Genomic DNA, 20,180 nt, shown 5'->3' on the forward strand with positions numbered 1-20,180 from the left:
TTCACGTGTAAGATCTGATTCCTTGCTCATATTCTCATCCCATCCATTTAACGTTCCAGAACAGATAAACAGTCCAGAAGAAATACTCTTTAGAAAATGGTACGATAACCACTGCTAGAGCAAGAGACACTGTAAGGTCCTCCGTGAGGTTTCCCGTTACAACTTGCCCACAGAACACCGTCACATCCACGGGCACGTATGGGGCGCACTTCTTCCTCTGGCGGGTGTCACATGACTTAGATATTTCCCCTGGTCTCTGTGAACCGAGGTCCGACCTGCTCTAACAGGGTCAGCCGCGGGGTGAGGCTGGGAACGGCCATCACAAGTGCCGATTTCCTCAACTGGATCCAAACTACTACGTTACCCTAGAAACATTTTCTGCCACAAAAAAGACTACTGGGAATGTATTTCCCATCGCATCTAGAGGATTTGTACCTTACACTGTACTTGTATTGCATTTTACCCTTCATTAACCCTTTCATTAAATAATGCTAGCTCCTTTTCCAGTTGGAGGAGTAGAGGCTGGATTGGAAAAGAAAAGAATTCGGTAAAGACGGTAAAGACGAATATGATACATGCCCAAAAGGTAGAAGAAAATGTCTCGATTTTTTTCTTTTAACAGAAGAAACTTCACAATACGTGAGGCGCCTAAGGAATTATATATGATCATTATTTTATAAAATAAAACATTATGGATACAATGCACAGAAAAATTATTAGAAGGGAAGACTTAAAAGGTACAAACCAAAATTCCAGCAGGAGCTACTGGCGGGTGGGGGACTCTGAGTGTCTTTTGTTTTTATACTGGGGATTCTGTATTTCCAAATTTTCTATAATAAATATGCATTGATTTGGAAATCTGAAAAAAATTTTGTTTGAGGTGAAAGTTTACCATCCTGGCTCCAGTTAAGTTGCTATCATTCTTACCAGAAAAGGATAAAAGAGAAACGTTCTCCGATTTTACTTAAAGGGTCCTGGTTAGATGGTGCTGTGAAGTGAAATTCATAATGACTTGGATTTACATGAGAGTCTCGCCAGTCAGATTTCTCAGGAAGTCAATTTAGAAGAAAACTTATTGGGTTGTTTGAAAGCGAACGATCTTTTTACACTAAATCATATTTACTGGCTGACTGTTAGACTAAGCAAAAATCTAAGTAACTCTCAGCATGTGAGAAACTGCCTAGTGGTGCATTTCTTCTAAGCTCCCCTTTCCTGGTCCAGGGAACCTCTCTGCCCTGCTGGATGCAGGATGGAGAGAGAGTCCCCGTCCGCAGCTCCCAGCACGTCCCTCCGGAAGGGCAGGGGCTGCACTTCTGGCCCCCTTTCCACTGAGGAGAGATGAATCTAGGCTTCCCTGCGCTGCCACATGGAGCAGTGATGCTGGGAAGAAGCAATGGTCCCTCCCAAGTGAAGCCATATTGAAGGCAACACCAACCCCAAACCCAGGTGTCTTGGAACGGGACAAAATCCTTTCAAAGTTTATCTGGAAAAATAAATGTGTAAGAATTGTCAAAAATTTTGAAAAATGAAAACATCTTGATAGGAATTTGTCTAACCGGGAATAATGGGATGCTGCAGTAGAAGGAGATAAATGAGGCAGAAGCAGGCGTCCAGGATGAGTGCAGATGGGTCCAGACACTAAAGAGAGAGCGTCTCACTTCCACTACTTAACAAATGAGGTGGCAACCAACAGGTGTATCGTTGGGATGAAATGACTTTGTTACCTGTCTCACTGTTTCCAAAAATCAAGATGGCCTGAGAATCAAAATGTAAAGAAAGCAAATAAAAACTATGAAAATATTAGAAAGACTATTGGAGGATATCTGTAGAAACTGAGAGTAAGGAAGGCTTTTCAAAGCAAGACAAAAGAAAATTTTGACAAATTCAGCTTCAGAAAAATTTGTGACCTCTACATTGCAAAAGACACAATAAAGAAATTTTTTTAAATGACAGACTGGATGAAATATATTTGAAACACACAGAACAAAGAATTAGTCAATATCTTCAGTAGGCAAAGAGCTCTTAAAATTGCTAAGAAATATACAAATACCCCAGTATAAAAATGGTGAAAATATGTGAAAACCTAACGCAATGCACACAAGAGAAATTATATAATGGTCAAAACAGATGAAATGATGTACATTCCCACTGGTATTAAGAGGACTGCACATAGAAACAATTACTTGTTTTATTTGGATAAAACTAAATATACTGTTAGTGCCTTGTATTGAAAACTTCGAGGAAATTGATGCAAGTGTGAATTACTCTAACTTTGGGGAAAGTAATGTGAAGATCTATGAAGATTGAAAGTGCACAGCCAAGCCCTTTGCCCTACGGATGTCCTACAGAAATAAAACCGACTGTACCTAACAACACTGGCACAAAGACGCTTCCAGTAAACTGTCCGAAAAAGCCAAGGCTGGACATAACCTCCGGGTCTGCCGGGGGGCAGCTGACGAACTCACGGTCCATCCATGGAAGAGGATGACTTTCCTGACGAGAAGGAATCACGTCCATGTGCAGTGTCACAAAAGCCATCCACGATCCACCATTGGGGGTGTAAAATAGGGGGCTGCAGACTGACAGGCACGGCGTGATCTGATCGTTCCCTGTAAGCTTTTGTGTACGGATAGAAAGCAAAGGTGGCGGCTGCTCAGATATCAGCCTTGAGGCGGTGCTGGGGGTTTTCCATGGTCCCTATGTTGATGCAAGAGCACGTGTTACAGATATAATAATGCAGAAGCCGTGAGGTATTAATCTCAACCGACTCTCAACTTTACATGGATAACAAGCCCAGCTTCCTGGCATGAAGCAGGGCGTGGTGGGCCGTCACCTGGTGGGCCTGGCGATAGCACAGATGACCAAGCCAAAGGGGATTTTTCTCAACACTTGAAATCTAAGGAATTTGCCCTGCTGGGTTTCAGATTTGCTCGGGACTGGTGACCCTTTTTTCCTTCTGATTTCTTCCTGCTGGAATGGGTATGTCTCGCCTATGCCTGTCCCGTCAATGTATTTTGGAAGCAAATAACTTGCCTGGTTTCACAGGTTCACAGATGGAGTGGTATTTTGTCCAGGATGAATCAGTCATACCCTGAGTCTCAGCCGTCTCTGATTTGGATGATTTAGGTGGTGAGATTTGGGACTTAGAGCTGATGCTTGAACTGGGGGAAGTTGTGATGTGGTGACAGAAGAGCATGGACTTTGGAGGGCTAGAAGGCAGACTGTTGTGGGTTAAATTGTGTCCCTTCAAAAAAGGTGAGCAGCTGACCCTTGAACAACATGGCTTTGCACAGTACGGGTTCACTTATACGTGCGTTTTCTCCGATATACAGTTGGCCCTCCGGATCTATGGGTCTCACGTCCGAGAATTCACCCAAGCTTGGACTGAAATTTCTCTCGGTGGTTTGTTGAATCCTCGGATCCAGAGCCCACAGATGTGGACGGCTACCCATGGGACTCGAGCATTCATGGATTTTGGTAAACGGAGGGGTTCCTGGAACAAACCCCAACGGATACTGAGGGATGACTGCATTGGAGCCGTAATTCCCAGGACGTCAGAATGTGACCTTATTTGGAGACAGGGTGTTTCAGAAGCCATCAACTTAAAGTGAGGTCATGGGGGCTTCCCTGGTGGCACAGTGGTTAAGAATCCGCCTGCCAATGCAAGGGATACGGGTTCGAGCCCTGGTCCGGGAAGATCCCACCTGCCGCAGAGCAACTAAGCCCGTGTGCTGCAACCAGTGAGCCTGTGCTCTAGATCCTGTGAGCCACAACTACAGAAGCCCAAGTGCCACAACTACTGAAGCCTGAGCACCTAGAGCCCGTGCTCCACAACAAGAGAAGCCACCGCAATGAGAAGTCCACACACAGCAATGAAGAGTAGCCCCCGCTCGCAGCAACTAGAGAAAGCCACTGAGCGGCAACAAAGACCCAACGCAGCCAAAAATAAATTATAAAATAAAATAAAAAATGTTGGATTAGGGTGGGTACTAATCCAATACCCGTGGTGGCCTTGTAGAAAGGGGAAATTCGTGCACAGAGACAGGCACAGAGGGAAGATGATGTGAAGAGACACAGGGAGAAGATCACCACCGAAAGCCAAGGAGCCAGGCCTGGAACAGATCCCACCACCCTCAGATCCCAGCCCACCCTGCCAACACTTGATTTCAGACTTCCAGCCTCCAGAACAGTGAGACATGCTTCTAATGCTTAAGCCGCTTGTTCTGTGGTACTTTGCTGTGGCAGCCGTAGTAAGTGAAAACACCCACCATAACACTGTGAGTAAATTCCCCGTTTCTCCACCTTCTGTGAGAAGACGACTTTTCATGGCTGCATACAATTTCATCACGGAGACAGGGTGTACTCTTAAAGTGTGTTCGTACCCTGGGTGATGACCTTTGTAATGGGCCATGTTCTGCTTTTGTGATTTTGAGGTGAAAATGTCATGTGCGTGTGTGCAGTGCTCCTGGGGCAGAGTGTCACCTACCTTAGCATCTAACTGACTCAACACCGACTCCACATGAGTCAGCCTGACTTTCGGGAGCTTAATTGAAACCTAGTGTTAGGAGAGGCTGTCAAAAGGACATTCAGACTCAACGGAGCCCATGTGCTCCAGCTGGCACAGAAAATAAAGAGACTTGCCTTATTTTTGTGTATTAGTTCAGATGTTAGTTGTACAGAAGGGCGAGAAGAATTATTGTAGTTTTTGCAAGTAAGGTAAGTAAAAATGAGATACGTGAATGGCTATAATTGTTAGTAATCTTAGTGAAACAATTTTAGTTTACATTGTGTTACACATTATTTAAAAATATTCCATCACAGATGAGTTATTTTTCAAAGTAATTTGAGTTAAGAAGAGAATACAGCTATTTTTCAGATAGATACAACAACTCTAGTAAGCATCTAACCTACCTCTGTACAGATGAACTCAGGCTGGCAACTGGTTGCTGTGAGAATAAATAAAAATCAATACAATTGTAAAGGAAGAAATTGTCGATGTTGAGGTTACTTGTTCAGAAAATTCAAGTCTGTCAGAGTTGATTTCAAGCAATGGTGTCTCAGGGGCTTCTGAGGCCTGGGAAAGGATCTCGTTGGTGGGATAGTATCTTTCCTCCCAACCCATGTTACATGTACAGAGGTGGCTTCATTTCTCCTAGTCAGGAATGGAATGGGACTGCTGGGTCAAATGATAAGAATGTATTTAAGTTTTAGAGAAACTTCCAAACTACTTTCCAAAGTGGTGTCACTTTAAATTCCCATGTATTAAGACATCCAACTCCTCTACAGGTTCACCAACACTTGGTATTGTCAGCCTTTTTAATTTTAGCCACTCTGATGCCTGTGTAGTGGGGTCTTACTTTAATTTCATTCCCCTAATGCCTAACGATGTTGACCATCTTTTCATGTGCATATTTGCCACCCATATATCTTCTTTTGGGCGGTGTGTTCAAGTCTTTTGCCCATTTAAAAAACTGGGTCATTTTTCTTATAATTGAGTTTTGAAAATTCTTTATATATTCTGGATACAAGTATATGGTTTGGAAGTATTTATTCCAGTCTGTGGCTTAGATCTTTATTTTTGTTGTAGTGACTTCTGAAGGGCAAATATTTTAAATTTTGATGATGTCCAATTTTTCATATTTTTCTTTAATAGTGCTTTGGTGTCATATTAAAGAAAACTTTGCCTAACTCAAGATCACAAAGATTTTATTCTGTTTGCTTCCTAAAGTGTTGTAGTTTAGCCCTGAAATTTAGGTCCAAGATTGATTTTCAGTTATTTTTTTGTATGCTGTGGAGTAGGACATTAAGTTCTTTTTTTTTTTTCCCTTGTGGTTATCCAACTGTTCCAGTATCGTTTACTGAAAACACATTCTCCCCATTGAATTGCCTCGGCACATTTGCTTAAAATCCATTTACCATCAATGTAAAGGTCTTATTTCTGGAGTTTCTATTCTGTTTCATTGATCTCTATGTCTATCCTTATGCTGGCAACCATACAGTAGCTTTGTAGTGAAATTTGAAGTCAGATTGTCTAAATCCTCCAATTTGGTTCTTCTTTTTCTAAATGATTTTGGCCACTCTAAGTCCTCCGAATTTCCACATACAGCGTGCTATTTCCTTAAAGAAAAAATCTTGCTGGGAATTCAATGGGGATCATGTATGTTTGTAGATCAATTGGGGGGAAAGTTTCTATCATGACAATATTGAGTGTTCCAATCCATAAATATTGTAAATCTTTCCATTTATTTGGATTGTGTCTAATTTCTCTCAGCAATAGTTTGTAGCTTCACATATACAGATTTTTGTGCTTGTTTTGTTATTTTATTAGTTTTTGATTCTACCGTGAATGGAATAGTTTTCTTAAGACCATTTTCAGAATTTTCACTGCTAGTATACGGAAATGGAATTCAGTTTTTAACACTGATTTTATATCCTACCACCTTGCTAAGCTATCTTATTATTTCTACCAGTGTTTCTGCAGATTAGTTAACATCATGTTTCCGGCAAATAAACACCGTTTCATTTTCAAATCTATACGCCTTTAACTTATATTTCTTGCTTCACTGCACTGGCTGGAACTTCAGTAAGATGTCAAATAGAAGTCTGGAATGGACATTCTTGTCTTGGTCCCAGTCTTAAGGGGAAAGCCTTCAGTATATTAAGTATGAATTAGCTGTAAGTTTCACCAGTGCTCTTCATCAGATTTAGGGTGTTTTCCCCCCTAGGTTGGGAAATTGTTTTATCATAACTAGATGTGTTACTAGCAAATGCTTTTTCTGATTGATTGATGTGCTTGTATGTTTATTGTATTTTATTTTATTAATATGTTTACTACATTAATACGATTTCAGATGTTAAACCAACCTTGCATTCCTGGACTAAACCTCACTTAGTCACAGTTCTGTATATATGTGACTGCATTTGGTTTGCTAATATTTTGTTAATGATTTTTGCTTCTGTATTCACGAGTGATATTGGCTTATGATACTCTTTTTTTTTTAATGATACTCTTTTTTTGATGACATTATCTGGCTTTAGTATTATGTACTAGCCTCACAGAAATGAGTTGGGAAGTATTTTTTCCTCCTCTATTTTCTGAAAGTTTGTGCATAATTGATTTGGGGTTTTTTTCCCCTTAAAATAACAGAATTCATCAATGAGGCCATTAGGGCCTAGGATTTTCTTTGTGGAGAATTTAAAATTACTAGTTCAGTGTCTTTTTTTTCTTTCTTTCTTTTCTTTTTTTTTAAATGTTGAGCCTTCTTTTAATTTATTTATTTTTATTTTTGGCTGTGTTGGGTCTTCGTTTCTGTGCGAGGGCTTTCTCTAGTTGTGGCAAGCGGGGGCCACTCTTCATTGCGGTGCGCGGGCCTCTCACTGTCGTGGCCTCTCTTGTTGCGGAGCACAGGCTCCAGATGCGCAGGCTCAGTAGTTGTGGCTCACGGGCCTAGTTGCTCCACCGCATGTGGGATCTTCCCGGACCAGGGCTTGAACCCATGTCCCCTGCATTGGCAGGCAGACTCTCAACCATTGCGCCACCAGGGAAGCCCCCTAGTTCAGTGTCTTTACTTGTTATATGACCATCTGAATGTTCCATTTCTTCTTGAATCGGTTTTGGTAATTTGTACCAACTAAGTAGAATGGTAAATCCCTTCCTTAAATAATAAAGCACATTTCAACCTTAGAACACTTACAATTAAGTATAGAAAAGTGTAAGAGACCCAAACCCATAATGTTATATTTTTGCATTAGAAAGTCACCTGTGCATTGGTAATTTGGTATTTCATGTTCTTAAATGCCAAAGATAATGTGTTCTCCAGTGCAGGAGAGAGAAAGGTTTCAAATCTCAGAGTCTTAGAAGATCTGCCTGCTCTTACGCGTTGAGCTTGGCCTCGTTCTCTCCTGTTGGCCACCAAATGGATATAATAATGTGTCCAGGAGACTCTTAGTGAGATTTAACATAACGATCAATGACAAGTGTCCGTCAGAGTGGTGACCACATGGTCAGGACTGGCAGCAGGTGTCAAATGGGACTGTCACAGGCAAACTGGAACATAGGGTCACCCTGGCTTCAATGACAGCAAAGAAAAACCCACGGACGCCTGCTCCTGGCTTGCAGTGAAGTTCACCTTTGGTGGTTGAGTCTGGGGGGGTGGGCAGGATGATAGTTTCCACGAAACGTGCTTCCGAACCTCTAGTAGAAGTTGCTAGCGCAAGTGCAAGCAAGGAAAAGGAGTGATGACAACCTCACTGCTGCTAAAGGTGGGTGCGGACCCTCTTGCTATTTCTAAATTATGACAAGGATCCCCCTTCTCTGACGCCCTTCAGAGTTTGTGGTGAGACGAAGCTCCTCCACAGAGAAAATAAAGTCACCAGCAACCTTCAGAAACTGGCAGAGTAGCAATGCCTGCTCACAAGTAGCCCACCAGACACCCCCAGAGCATCCGACCTCTGGGGGGGCCTACAATGAGCCAGCCCTGCAGGCTTGATCCTGTGAAGTTATGGAAATGATATAGCACGCTCACACATCACACACACGTCACACACACGCATCACACATGCGTCATACACATCACACATCATACACACACACCACACACATCACACTCACATCACACACACACATCACACACACATCACACACACATCACACACACACATCACACACACACATCACACACACATCACACTCACACATCACACACACATCACACACACACATCATACACATCACACACACATCACACACACACACATCACACACACATCACACACACACATAACACACACATCACACACACATCACACACACACATCATACACATAACACACACATCACACACACACATCACACACACACATCACACACATCACACACATAACCCAAACACATCACACTCACACATTACACACACACATCATACACATCACACACACATCACACACATCACACACACATCACACACACACACATAACACACACATCACACACACACATCACACACACACATCATACACATAACACACACATCACACACACATCACACACACATAACCCAAACACATCACACACATCACACTCACATCACACACACACATCACACATCACACACACACATCACACACACATCACACACACATCACACACATCACACACATCACACACACATCACACTCACACATCACACACACATCACACACACACATCACACACACACATCACACACACACCACACACACATCACACTCACACATCACACACACATCACACACACACATCATACACATCACACACACATCACACACACATCACACACACATCACACACACACATAACACACACATCACACACACATCACACACACATCATACACATAACACACACATCACACACACATCACACACACACATCACACACACATCACACACACATAACCCAAACACATCACACTCACACATTACACACACACATCATACACATAACACACACATCACACACACATCACACACACATAACACACACATCACACACACATCACACACACACATCATACACATAACACACACATCACACACACATCACACACACATAACCCAAACACATCACACACATCACACTCACACATCACACACACACATCACACACACATCACACACACATCACACACATCACACACACATCACACACACACATCACACATGCATCATACTCACACATCACACACACATCACACACATCACACACACACATAACACACACATCACACACACACATCATACACATAACACACACATCACACACACACATCACACACACATAACCCAAACACATCACACACATCACACTCACACATTACACACACACATCACACATGCATCATACTCACACATCACACACACACATCACACACATCACACACACATCACACACACACATCACACTCACACATCACACACACATCACACACACACATCATACACATCACACACACATCACACACACACATCACACACACATCACACACACACATCACACACACACATAACACACACATCACACACACATCACACACACACATCATACACATAACACACACATCACACACACACACATCACACACACACAACCCAAACACATCACACACATCACACTCACACATTACACACACACATCACACACACACATCATACACACACAACCCAAACATCACACACACACATCACACACGCCACACACACATCACACTCACACATCACACACACACATCATACACATCACACACACACACATCATACACATCACACACACATCACACACACATCACACACACATAACCCAAACACATCACACACATCACACTCACACATTACACACACAAATCACACATGCATCATACTCACACATCACACACACACATCACACACATCACACACACATCACACACGCCACACACACATCACACTCACACATCACACACACACATCACACATGCATCACACTCACACATCACACACACATCACACACATCACACAAACACATCACACTCACACATCACACTCACATATCACACACACGTCACACACACGCATCACACTCACACATCACACACACACATAACACAAACATCACACACATCACACACACACATCACACGTGCATCACATCACACCCACACACATCATACACACACATAACACAAACATCACACACACACATCACACGTGCATCATACACATCACACACACACATCATACACACATAACACATCACACACATCACACACACATCACACATGCATCACACTCACACATCACACACACATCATACACACAAACACATCACACACATCACACTCACACATCACACACACACATCACACACACACATCATACACACACACATCATACACACACATAACCCAAACACATCACAATCACACACATCACACTCACATATCACACACACATAACACAAACACATCACACACATCACACACACACATCATACACACACATAACACAAACATCACACACATCACACACACATCACACATGCATCATACTCACACATCACACACACACATAACACAAACACATCACACAAACATCACACACATCACACAAACATCACACACATCACACACACATCACACGTGCACCATACTCACACATCACACACACACATCACACTCACACATCACACACATCACACTCACACATCACACACACACATCATACACACACATAACCCAAACACATCACACTCACACATCACTCACACATCACACACACACATCACACACATCACACACGCATCACACACACAGACTCACACACACAATGCGAGCCCCACAGTTAGTTTGTCCCCCACTTTCTCTTCTATTCCTCACCTACCTTTGTCCCCATGTGAGGGGCACCCCTGGGAACCACATCAATGCTTCAATTCATCAAACAAGCAATTCCAAATACTGCTCTGCCCTCACTCTTGGAGGGCCTTAGACCCACCTTCGGCTCTGACCCCCGTGGTGAGTCTCACGCTGGTGGCCGTGGGCTTACCGTTGATGACGACGTGTCCTCTGGCTTTACGGTGGCGGAGCACAGACTCAGGTGCATGGAAGTTGGCAGGAACTCCTTGGGCTTCTTGCTGCTAGGATGGGGCAGGGGGAGGGAAGACGGAGGTCAGCGAGGAGGGAGCTGGCTGGGGGCAGGAGCGCATGCGGGGCGGGTAAGGCTGCAAAGCCTCACACCAGCGTCAACGCTGCCGTTTCCTCCTTAGAGCAGCAGCCCTGGGAGGCCATGGGAACGCTCGATGTAAAACAGCCTGCAGGGGCTGTGCGTGTAAAGGACCACGACTGCTTGCCGGTGGGATGCCAGGAAGGCGGGCTTCGCCCCACTGAGCCCCCCTGGACAGCTACACTTGCCAGTTTGTGAGCAGCAGCGGTGCAGGAGCTCTTTACTAGCGCACAGTGACGCGCTTCCAGGCCACAACATTGCCACTCTGTGGCACTTTCCCGCAGAGGCTCCAGGGAACGAATAGGGAGGCTTGTCTTTGATGCCCAGGTAGGTCAGTGTCATCACACGGACCTCCACAAACTGAGGAACATGGAAGAGGGAAGTCGGGGAGGTTTGAAGCACGAGGAGGACTCGGCCCTCCGCTACCGACTTAGAGATGGAGCGTGAGGACGGGACGGGCTCTGTCAACATTCCAGACCCACCGTCTGCAGAGGACGCTGCCCCAGCAGCCCTGGCGGCTCCGTGTGAAATGCCAAGCAGAGCCCGATGCGCCCGCAGGCGTGTGACTGCGGGAACCGAGAGTTCACGCGTCGTCTTTGCCACTAAGTCTGTGGGGATTTGCTGTGTAGCAATGGGAACTGGCAGAGGCCACGCCTCTAAAATCAGACAGGAAGTGTCTGCCTGTGTGTGGTCCTGCCCCCACTTGTATGTTCATCCTAGCTGGGCAATTTCTATCGCTATAATCCATTCTATGTACTGTTCCACGGCAGGCAGACAGTCCGGAAGAGAAGAAGCACTCCCAGTAAACTGGTCTGATAACTGCTACTAGAGACACACTTTACAAAGTCCCACAGTGTTTTCCACCAAAACACGCCTGTGAGACACTTCAGTGTCTTGTGATTTAAACATATTCCCGGGTTTCTAGGACCTACTCCAGCAAACTTTCCCCCAAATCGGGCTGTGTCTACTCGTCAACTGTTAGGTTGACTCCCAGGTCACCCCAGGAACATTTCTGCAGCAAAAAAAGGTCATTGGTGTTTTATTGCCCATTGGGTCTGGAGGGCTTGTAAACTTGTATTTTGTTGTATCACACTTCTCGCACAATCAACCCTTTCAATAAAGGGATGCAGAAGTAAAGATCAGATTGAAAATAAAGAATAGTATTCCAAAAATGAGGAAGACAGTACATTCCAAAGATGGCATGATTTACATTCATAAAAATCATCATTTTTTCTGTTAACAATGTTCACAACATATGGAGTTTTTAAAAAAGACTTCTAAAGAGTTCTACAATATGATTATAATTTTAGAAAAAAACCCATCATGGGCTTCCCTGGTGGTGCAGTGGTTGAGAGTCCGCCTGCCGATGCAGGGGACACGGGTTCGTGCCCCGGTCCGGGAAGGTCCCACATGCCGCGGAGCGGCTGGGCCCGTGAGCCATGGCCGCTAAGCCCGCGCGTCCGGAGCCTGTGCTCCGCAACGGGAGAGGCCACAACAGTGAGAGGCCCGCGTACCGCAAAAAAAAAAAGAAAAAGAAAAAACCCATCATGTATATAATGCACTCAAAAAATATTTAAAAGGAAGAACCTAAAAGATGCTAATCAAATGCCAACAGTGGCGCTTGGCGGAGGGGGCAAGAAGGGATGTTCGTATTTACACTGGGAAGTTTTGCAGTTTCCAAATTTTCTATAATGAATATGCATTGATAAGGCAATTTGAAAAAAAACTAGGTTTTTGTCTTGTTTAGGTTTGGTTTTAGAGTTAAGCTTACCATGCTGATTCCAGTTAGGTTTCTACCATTCTTGCCAGAAAGCAATAAAAGAAAAAATATTCTTAGATTTTTTTTTAAAGAACCATAGACACTTGAAAGTGAAATTCAAAATGACTTAGATTTTCACAATACTAGTGCCAATCAGGTTTCTAATAAATTTAGAAGAAAAAAAATAGTGGGCTATTTGAAAAGGAATGTTCTTTCACACTAAACTATAATGCCCTGATTATTAAACTAAGCAAAACTCTGCAGCAATTCTCAGCTTTGGGGGAATTGACTAATGGTGCCCTTCTCCTTTTCTGAGTCTCTCTGCCAGTTGAGCTGCGGCAAGGGAGACGTGAAGCCCTCCAGGACCCCGGGGCCAGTCTTCCCTGCCAGGGACACTGGAGCTTCCCCTGCAGGTTTCCGGGAAGAAGGAGCCTACTAGGGTGTGCCCGGCACTACCAGCCCACCTCCCCACCCGCAGACTGGCTTCCTGGTTTGCTCCCCACACAGACGCTGAGCTGTGAAGGTGGGGAGGCAGCCTTTGTCCCACCCACATAAAGTGCACACCTAACGTAACTCCAGTTCAAACTCCAGGTTTCTTGGAACTGCACAAATGATCTTCAAGTTTATATGGAAAAATAAATACAGGAAAGAATTGTCAAAATAATGAAAAACAAAAATCTTAAGAGAGGCATTCACCTACTAGATATCAAAAGGCAGCTAAATGAAGTCCTATCGTTAAAACAGCACAGTGTCCTGAGTACACTCAGCAGAGGGACAGACTGGTGTCCAGAAGCAGACAAGCCCAGAGTCTGCAGAAGCTCGGGGTATCAGGAAAACGGCCTTTCGATTTGATGAGGAAAAGTGGACCATTTCATTAATGAGGTGGCAACCAACAGCTATGCTGTAATAAAATACCTTGGCTATTTCAGTAAATACAAAAATAAATAGAAGATGGTTTCAAAACCAAGTGTAAAGAAAGCAAGTAAAAACCACGAAAATATTAGGAAAGCATATGGAGGACGTTCCTTGGGCTAAGAAAGACATTTTAAAGCAAGCCGTTAAGAGGAGAATATAGCTGCTCTAGGCAGATGACGACTTACCCCTGCGCAGGTGATCTCAGGTAGTTATCCAGCTGTTGCGGGACATAGAGGAAAGTCATAAAACGAAAGCAAGTTGTTGACACTTTCAGTCGATTTGGAGCAGTGGTACCTCAGAGTCTCCTGGGTCCTGGGAAGGGACCTCACAGGAGGGGAGGGGGGCACCCTTCCCCGCACCCTTACACATGTGTGCGCGTTTCCACTTCTCTTTGGCAAGAGACAGGGAGTGGGGTGACTGGGTCACTGAGACGTATGTATTTCACTTTTTAAGAAAATGCCAAACCTCTTCACAAAGTGCTGTAGTTTCACATCCCCACCAGCAATGTGTGAGCTCGCCACCTACAGCCTCGCCGACACCTGCGGCTGGGCTCTTTGATTATGGCCACTCTAATGGACACGTGTGATGTCTCACTGTGGTTTTGTGTTTCCTTAACGATGAATTATGTTGACCCTCTTTCATCTGCCACCCATAGATGCCCTTTGGTGCAGTGTGTTCAAATCTTTTGCCCATTTAAAAATCTGGGTCGATTTTCTTATAATTGAGTTTTGAAAGTTCTATACATTTTCTGGGTGCAAGTATATGATTTGCAAATAATTATTTGTGTCTGTGGCTTATATTTTCATTTTCTTAATGGTGTCCTTTGAAGAGTGAATGTTAACTTTGATGAGCAGCAGCTGCAGAAACGGGCGGCCTGAAAGGAGTCGCCTCACTTGTGGAGAGTGAGCTCGGAAATGACACAACACACACACGCACACTACATGCCAAACTCACTCACATGCACATACAGCCCCCCACACATGCCAGCACAGAAGCGAAGGACTGTGGCTAAGTGGTCCTAGCTGCAAGGTGACCTTGGGTCTTGCCGCAGCCCTGCATCCACCGGGATGGTGAAGCAGAGAGACGTCCAGTACCTGTAACAACCCTTTTCTTGGTGGGGTCACATCTCTCTTCACCGCCGGGGGCTTCGAGCGCTGCAGTTTGTTGTTTTGCATTATGTACTCAAACATGCTCAACCTCTTGGCCCCTAGAAAGGAGGAAGGAGGCAAGGGGCAGAGTCACCCTCCATCAGCTGCAGAGCGCCCGCCCTCCGTGGTCCGGGGCGTTGGGGGCTGGTTCCCAGGCCACTCCAAGCCCGGCTGGCCTTGGGCCGCGGCCAGCAGTGGCCTACCAGCCCTGTCCCGGGCAGGGGAGCCCTGCGTCCCTCACAGGCCCGTAAAGCCAAGGTGGACGGGGGAGTGCTGAGCCCAGCTCCGTTTTAATTAAGGTGAGACACCAGCTCTCACACGTGGCGGAAGGACCCCAGGTTGTTAGAAGAAACTCTCAAACATGTTTGTCAATAGAAAAGCACTATTAACGAAAGCATGCTCTGTGCCCGCTTCACTCGTGTGCCTTCGCGGAGGGGCCAAACGTTCCCTGAAAACTAACAAACGTGAGAACAGAGGGTTGACCATCATTTCTGAAAAGTGAAAAGGGCCACCCACAGAAGCCTATTTGCCGCTCGAGGAGCAGACGGAGGGCTGCCTGCCCTTACAAGGCCCCACAAGGCCCTACAAGGGCCCACAAGGCCCCACAAGGCCCCCGCAAGGGCCCACGAGGTGCCATGAGGCCCCACAAGGGCCCACTAGGGCCCACGAGGCCCCACGAGGCCCCACAAGGGCCCACTAGGGCCCACGAGGCCTCACGAGGCCCCACGAGGCCCCCGCAAGGGCCCACGAGGTGCCATGAGGGCCCACGAGGCCCCACGAGGGCCCACTAGGGCCCACGAGGCCCCACAAGGCCCCACAAGGGCCCACAAGGGCCCTGCAAGGCCCCCGCAAGGGCCCACGAGGCCCCACGAGGCCCCACGAGGGCCCACTAGGGCCCACGAGGCCCCACGAGGCCCCACAAGGGCCCACTAGGGCCCACGAGGGCCCACAAGGGCCCCGCAAGGCCCCCGCAAGGGCCCACGAGGCCCCACGAGGCCCCACGAGGGCCCACTAGGGCCCACGAGGCCCCACGAGGGCCCACGAGGCCCGCTCGGCTGCTGCCCCGCGGGGGCCCGAGGCTCAGGACGCCTTCCCCGCCCCCTTCCCTGGGGGCTCCTACGAGGGCTTTCGCTTCGTTTGCCTTATCTTTCTTGATTAACTGCACACGTTCCCTCAGAACCTGTGTCACACTTTGAGGATGTAAACTTGACCCTGTTTGTATTCTCATGAAAATATTCATTCTTCTGTGTGGGTTTGCACAACCACCACCAAATCCAGACTGTGAGATGCCCGGCATGCCTCTGGCGCCCTCCCTCTTCTGACTGCACTTGGCGTGAGGTGTGGTGATCGGACCGCAGTGATGAAGCGGAGGAGGGGACACGGACGCAGAGCCCCACGCACCCCGCGGCCTGGGAGCTGCGGCCGGAGCCCAGCGCGCTGGGGAAGGTCCACCTGTGTCCACCGCCTTGCAGTGCCCACCCGCCGGCTCGGGCAGCCGGAGGATCCTCTTCCTCAGCACCTTCCACGGCGCTTTCTCTCCCACTTGCGGCGCCCGGCTCTTCCTTGAGCCTCCAGCCTGAGGGTTTCACTCGATCGCATGCTGAGCGCTCGCCACTGCGCTGAGCCTGGACTGAATGCTGACTCGCCACTGCGCTGAGTCTGACCCCGCAGAAACTGAGAGGTCGCAAGAGTGTTAAGCAGATGCGTTCTAGGGTACTTTTACTGTAACTAACAATAGCTAAATCCCGACGTTTTCCTGGAAATCCATTCTTGGAGGTTCAAAGACCCTAAAATAAACCCACTCGGTCCTGAGTCCAGCATGTCTCCCCCTGTACAGGCCTCCTGTGTGTCCTCACCCTCGGTGACGGTGGCATCACTAGCCCCTGGACACTCCTGTCCTTACATGTCTAGCCGGCCACCAAGTCCTGTGGGCTTGACTTCTCCAGGCCCCTCCTCGCTCCTGCGGACTCACCGCATCCCCAACAGCTGCAGAAGCGCACAGAGCAGCGCTTGGGCGCGCTCCGCCTGGACAGACGCAGCGGCCCCCGACACGCACCCCGGCCCCGAGCCCAGGGCCCTGCGGGCCCCGCCGTGCACGCAGGAGCTGGGGGAGCCCTCTGGGGCTTGCCCCTCGCCTTCCTCGGGGCCGCAGAGGCTGGTGATGCTTGTGACTTCCAAACAAAGGCTTCACAGGGTGCAGGACAGGCCTCCTCCCCTCATTTTAAAGGCAGATGGAGCCTGCCCCGGGCAGCTGCCGTGTGGACACGAGAAAACCACCCGTTCTCCCTCAAGCGAGTTTGGTGAGTGGAGACCCCGTCGCCGAGTTCAATGCTCTTCATTGTTAGGATTTCTGGTTTTTGCTTTTCTAAATCTCCCTGTTCTTTCCCACAGTGTCCTGTTCCTGCCTCATAGATTCTATTCCTTTCTATCTCTGAACACCTTAACTGACCACTTTTTGAACCTCCTTTATCTTTTCCGCGGGCCTTGGAATAGGACTCAGCCCTCTGCCCCTCGTGGGGTGTTTCTTCTCTTCCTGTCCCTTGTCCTTTGTGCTCTGAGCTTGTTTCTGGCGGAGGCTGCCTGCCCGGGGACCCACGTGAACACAGGGCCAAGGTTGGCCAACACGGGGGGGAACGCACTCAAGTAGAGGTGTAAAAGGAGCAGGTGACCGAGCAGCAGCAGGCTGATGAGCTCAAGCAGCAGCGTCAGCGCCCCGATGCCCAGGAAGACCGGCGTGCTCGTCCTCACGGGGAAAAGCGGAAGGAGCAGGAGCCACGTGTTCTGGTCGGAGATACCTGTGGAGAGGGGGAGAGGCACACGCGTCCAGCTCCTGCGGACAAGGTAGCACCTCTCATCAGGTGAGTACCTGGGGACAGAGCTTGGCAGTGGGGGAGGGAACACCAGCCCGAGGGAGTGACTCCCTGCCCAGGTGAGCCCCTCCCTGCCCAGGTGAGCCCCTCCCTGCCCAGGTGAGCACCTCCCTGCCCAGGTGAGCACCTCCCCTGCCCAGGTGAGCCCGTCCCTGCCCAGGTGAGCCCCTCCCTGCCCAGGTGAGCCCCTCCCCCGCCCAGGTGAGCCCCTCCCCCGCCCAGGTGAGCACCTCCCCTGCCCAGGTGAGCCCCTCCCTGCCCAGGTGAGCCCCTCCCCTGCCCAGGTGAGCCCCTCCCTGCCCAGGTGAGCCCCTCCCCTGCCAAGGTGAGCCCCCCCCCCCCGCCCAGGTGAGCCCCTCCCCCGCCCAGGTGAGCCCCTCCCTGCCCAGGTGAGCACCTCCCCCGCCCAGGTGAGCCCCTCCCTGCCCAGATGAGCCCCTCCCTGCCCAGGTGAGCCCTTCCTCCTTGCCCAGGTGTGCTCTGCCTGAGCTATGTACCCTTGCAGGCCCTCCTGACTGCGGTGGGTATCATGACCCACTTTATGGATCTGAAAGGTAAGGCTGGGAGAGGGTAACTAGGTGCCCAGGTCACAGAGCCTGACCCCAGCGTCCACTGCGCTGCCCCGCTGGGCCCTCCCCACTCTAACTAGAGCTGGAAGGTCAGAGCCACCACCTGGGGCATTTCCAGGATACAGTCCTCTGTGACCCAAGGGGACCTGACACCACAGCCATGCAGCTTCCAACAATTAAGTGAAGAAAAACAGAGAAGGGTCGTGTGCCGGCCAGTGAAGACCGAATCCCAGCTCAAGCGTCTTCACCCCACAACTCAGCCTGGACAGGTGCTCGACCCCGGGCTGCCCTACGTGGCCCCCCAAAGGGAAGGTGGCGGGAGGGGAGGCCCGGCCCGGGCGCAGGGCAGCGCATACTCCTATAGTGTGGGTCGGTGCGCAGCCCGGCGGGGTTGATGAAGTACTGGGTGAAGATGTACAGCAGCGTGGCGACCATGCACAGCAGTCCGGCCGCAGCTGAGGCCACGGAGGCGAAGAAGTACCTGTGGGAGGAGAGCCTGCTCGGGCGGCTGCACAGCCCGGGCCCGGGAGCCAGGCGGCACGCGTGCCGGGGCCCAGGGCAGCATGCGCGACCCGGGGTCGCCCCTGCTGAGGGTGTGCCCCGGCCACCGTCCCGCGGCCCTTCCCCCTCTGGCTCCCGGCCTTTGGGCTGCTCTCTCCTGCTCTCGGGGTGACTGCACAGACCCACGGCTCCACAACACGCACCTGAGATCTCACTCGGTCCTACAGGAGGCCTGAGGAGGGCCCTAACCCTAACGCTAGCAAGAGGGAGACGGAGGCTCAGACACAGGGTGCGACTGGTCCAAGCCGGCCCCTCCCGGGCGCCCTGGTTCAGACCCGGCTCCCTCCCAGCCACCGCCAAGGGCGTGGCGGCCGGGGTACTGATGCCAGCGCCGAGGGGCGGAGCCACACTGCCTTCGAAAGGCACACCCGTCAGGGCCGCGTGCTTCGGTTTTAGACCCAAATCACTGCTGCGCTCTGCACACAAAAGACACGGAGAACGGTCTTCCCGTCAGAACAAATAAAGCCTGGGTGGCAACTCCTGGAATACGGTTCCACTAAAACGCCCTCCTTTAGTCTTTCCGCTGTTATACCTTTAACATTTTCAGTGTTAAACAGTGTCTGTAGTTCACCTGAAGTCCCCTTACGCCTGCCCTGAGGTCCTCCCCCAACGCCCCGGATAACC

The 20,180-nt window shown here is 48.6% G+C and overlaps 1 protein-coding gene across 1 annotated transcript in view; it reads right to left on the reverse strand.

The window, feature by feature from the left end:
- LOC115853169 (probable palmitoyltransferase ZDHHC11B) overlaps positions 1 to 20,180 on the reverse strand; it is a 36,521-nt gene that overhangs the window by 5,252 nt on the left and 11,089 nt on the right. The window contains exons 9-12 of the mRNA XM_070045075.1: positions 19,352 to 19,476; positions 18,196 to 18,351; positions 15,503 to 15,615; positions 14,594 to 14,625 (exon numbers count right to left, since the gene is read on the reverse strand). Coding sequence (XP_069901176.1) covers positions 14,594 to 14,625; positions 15,503 to 15,615; positions 18,196 to 18,351; positions 19,352 to 19,476 — 426 coding nt within the window. The remainder of the gene's footprint in view (positions 1 to 14,593; positions 14,626 to 15,502; positions 15,616 to 18,195; positions 18,352 to 19,351; positions 19,477 to 20,180) is intronic.

The sequence above is a fragment of the Globicephala melas genome, chromosome 3 (assembly GCF_963455315.2).
Source record: "Globicephala melas chromosome 3, mGloMel1.2, whole genome shotgun sequence".
Taxonomy (NCBI): Eukaryota; Metazoa; Chordata; class Mammalia; order Artiodactyla; family Delphinidae; genus Globicephala; species Globicephala melas.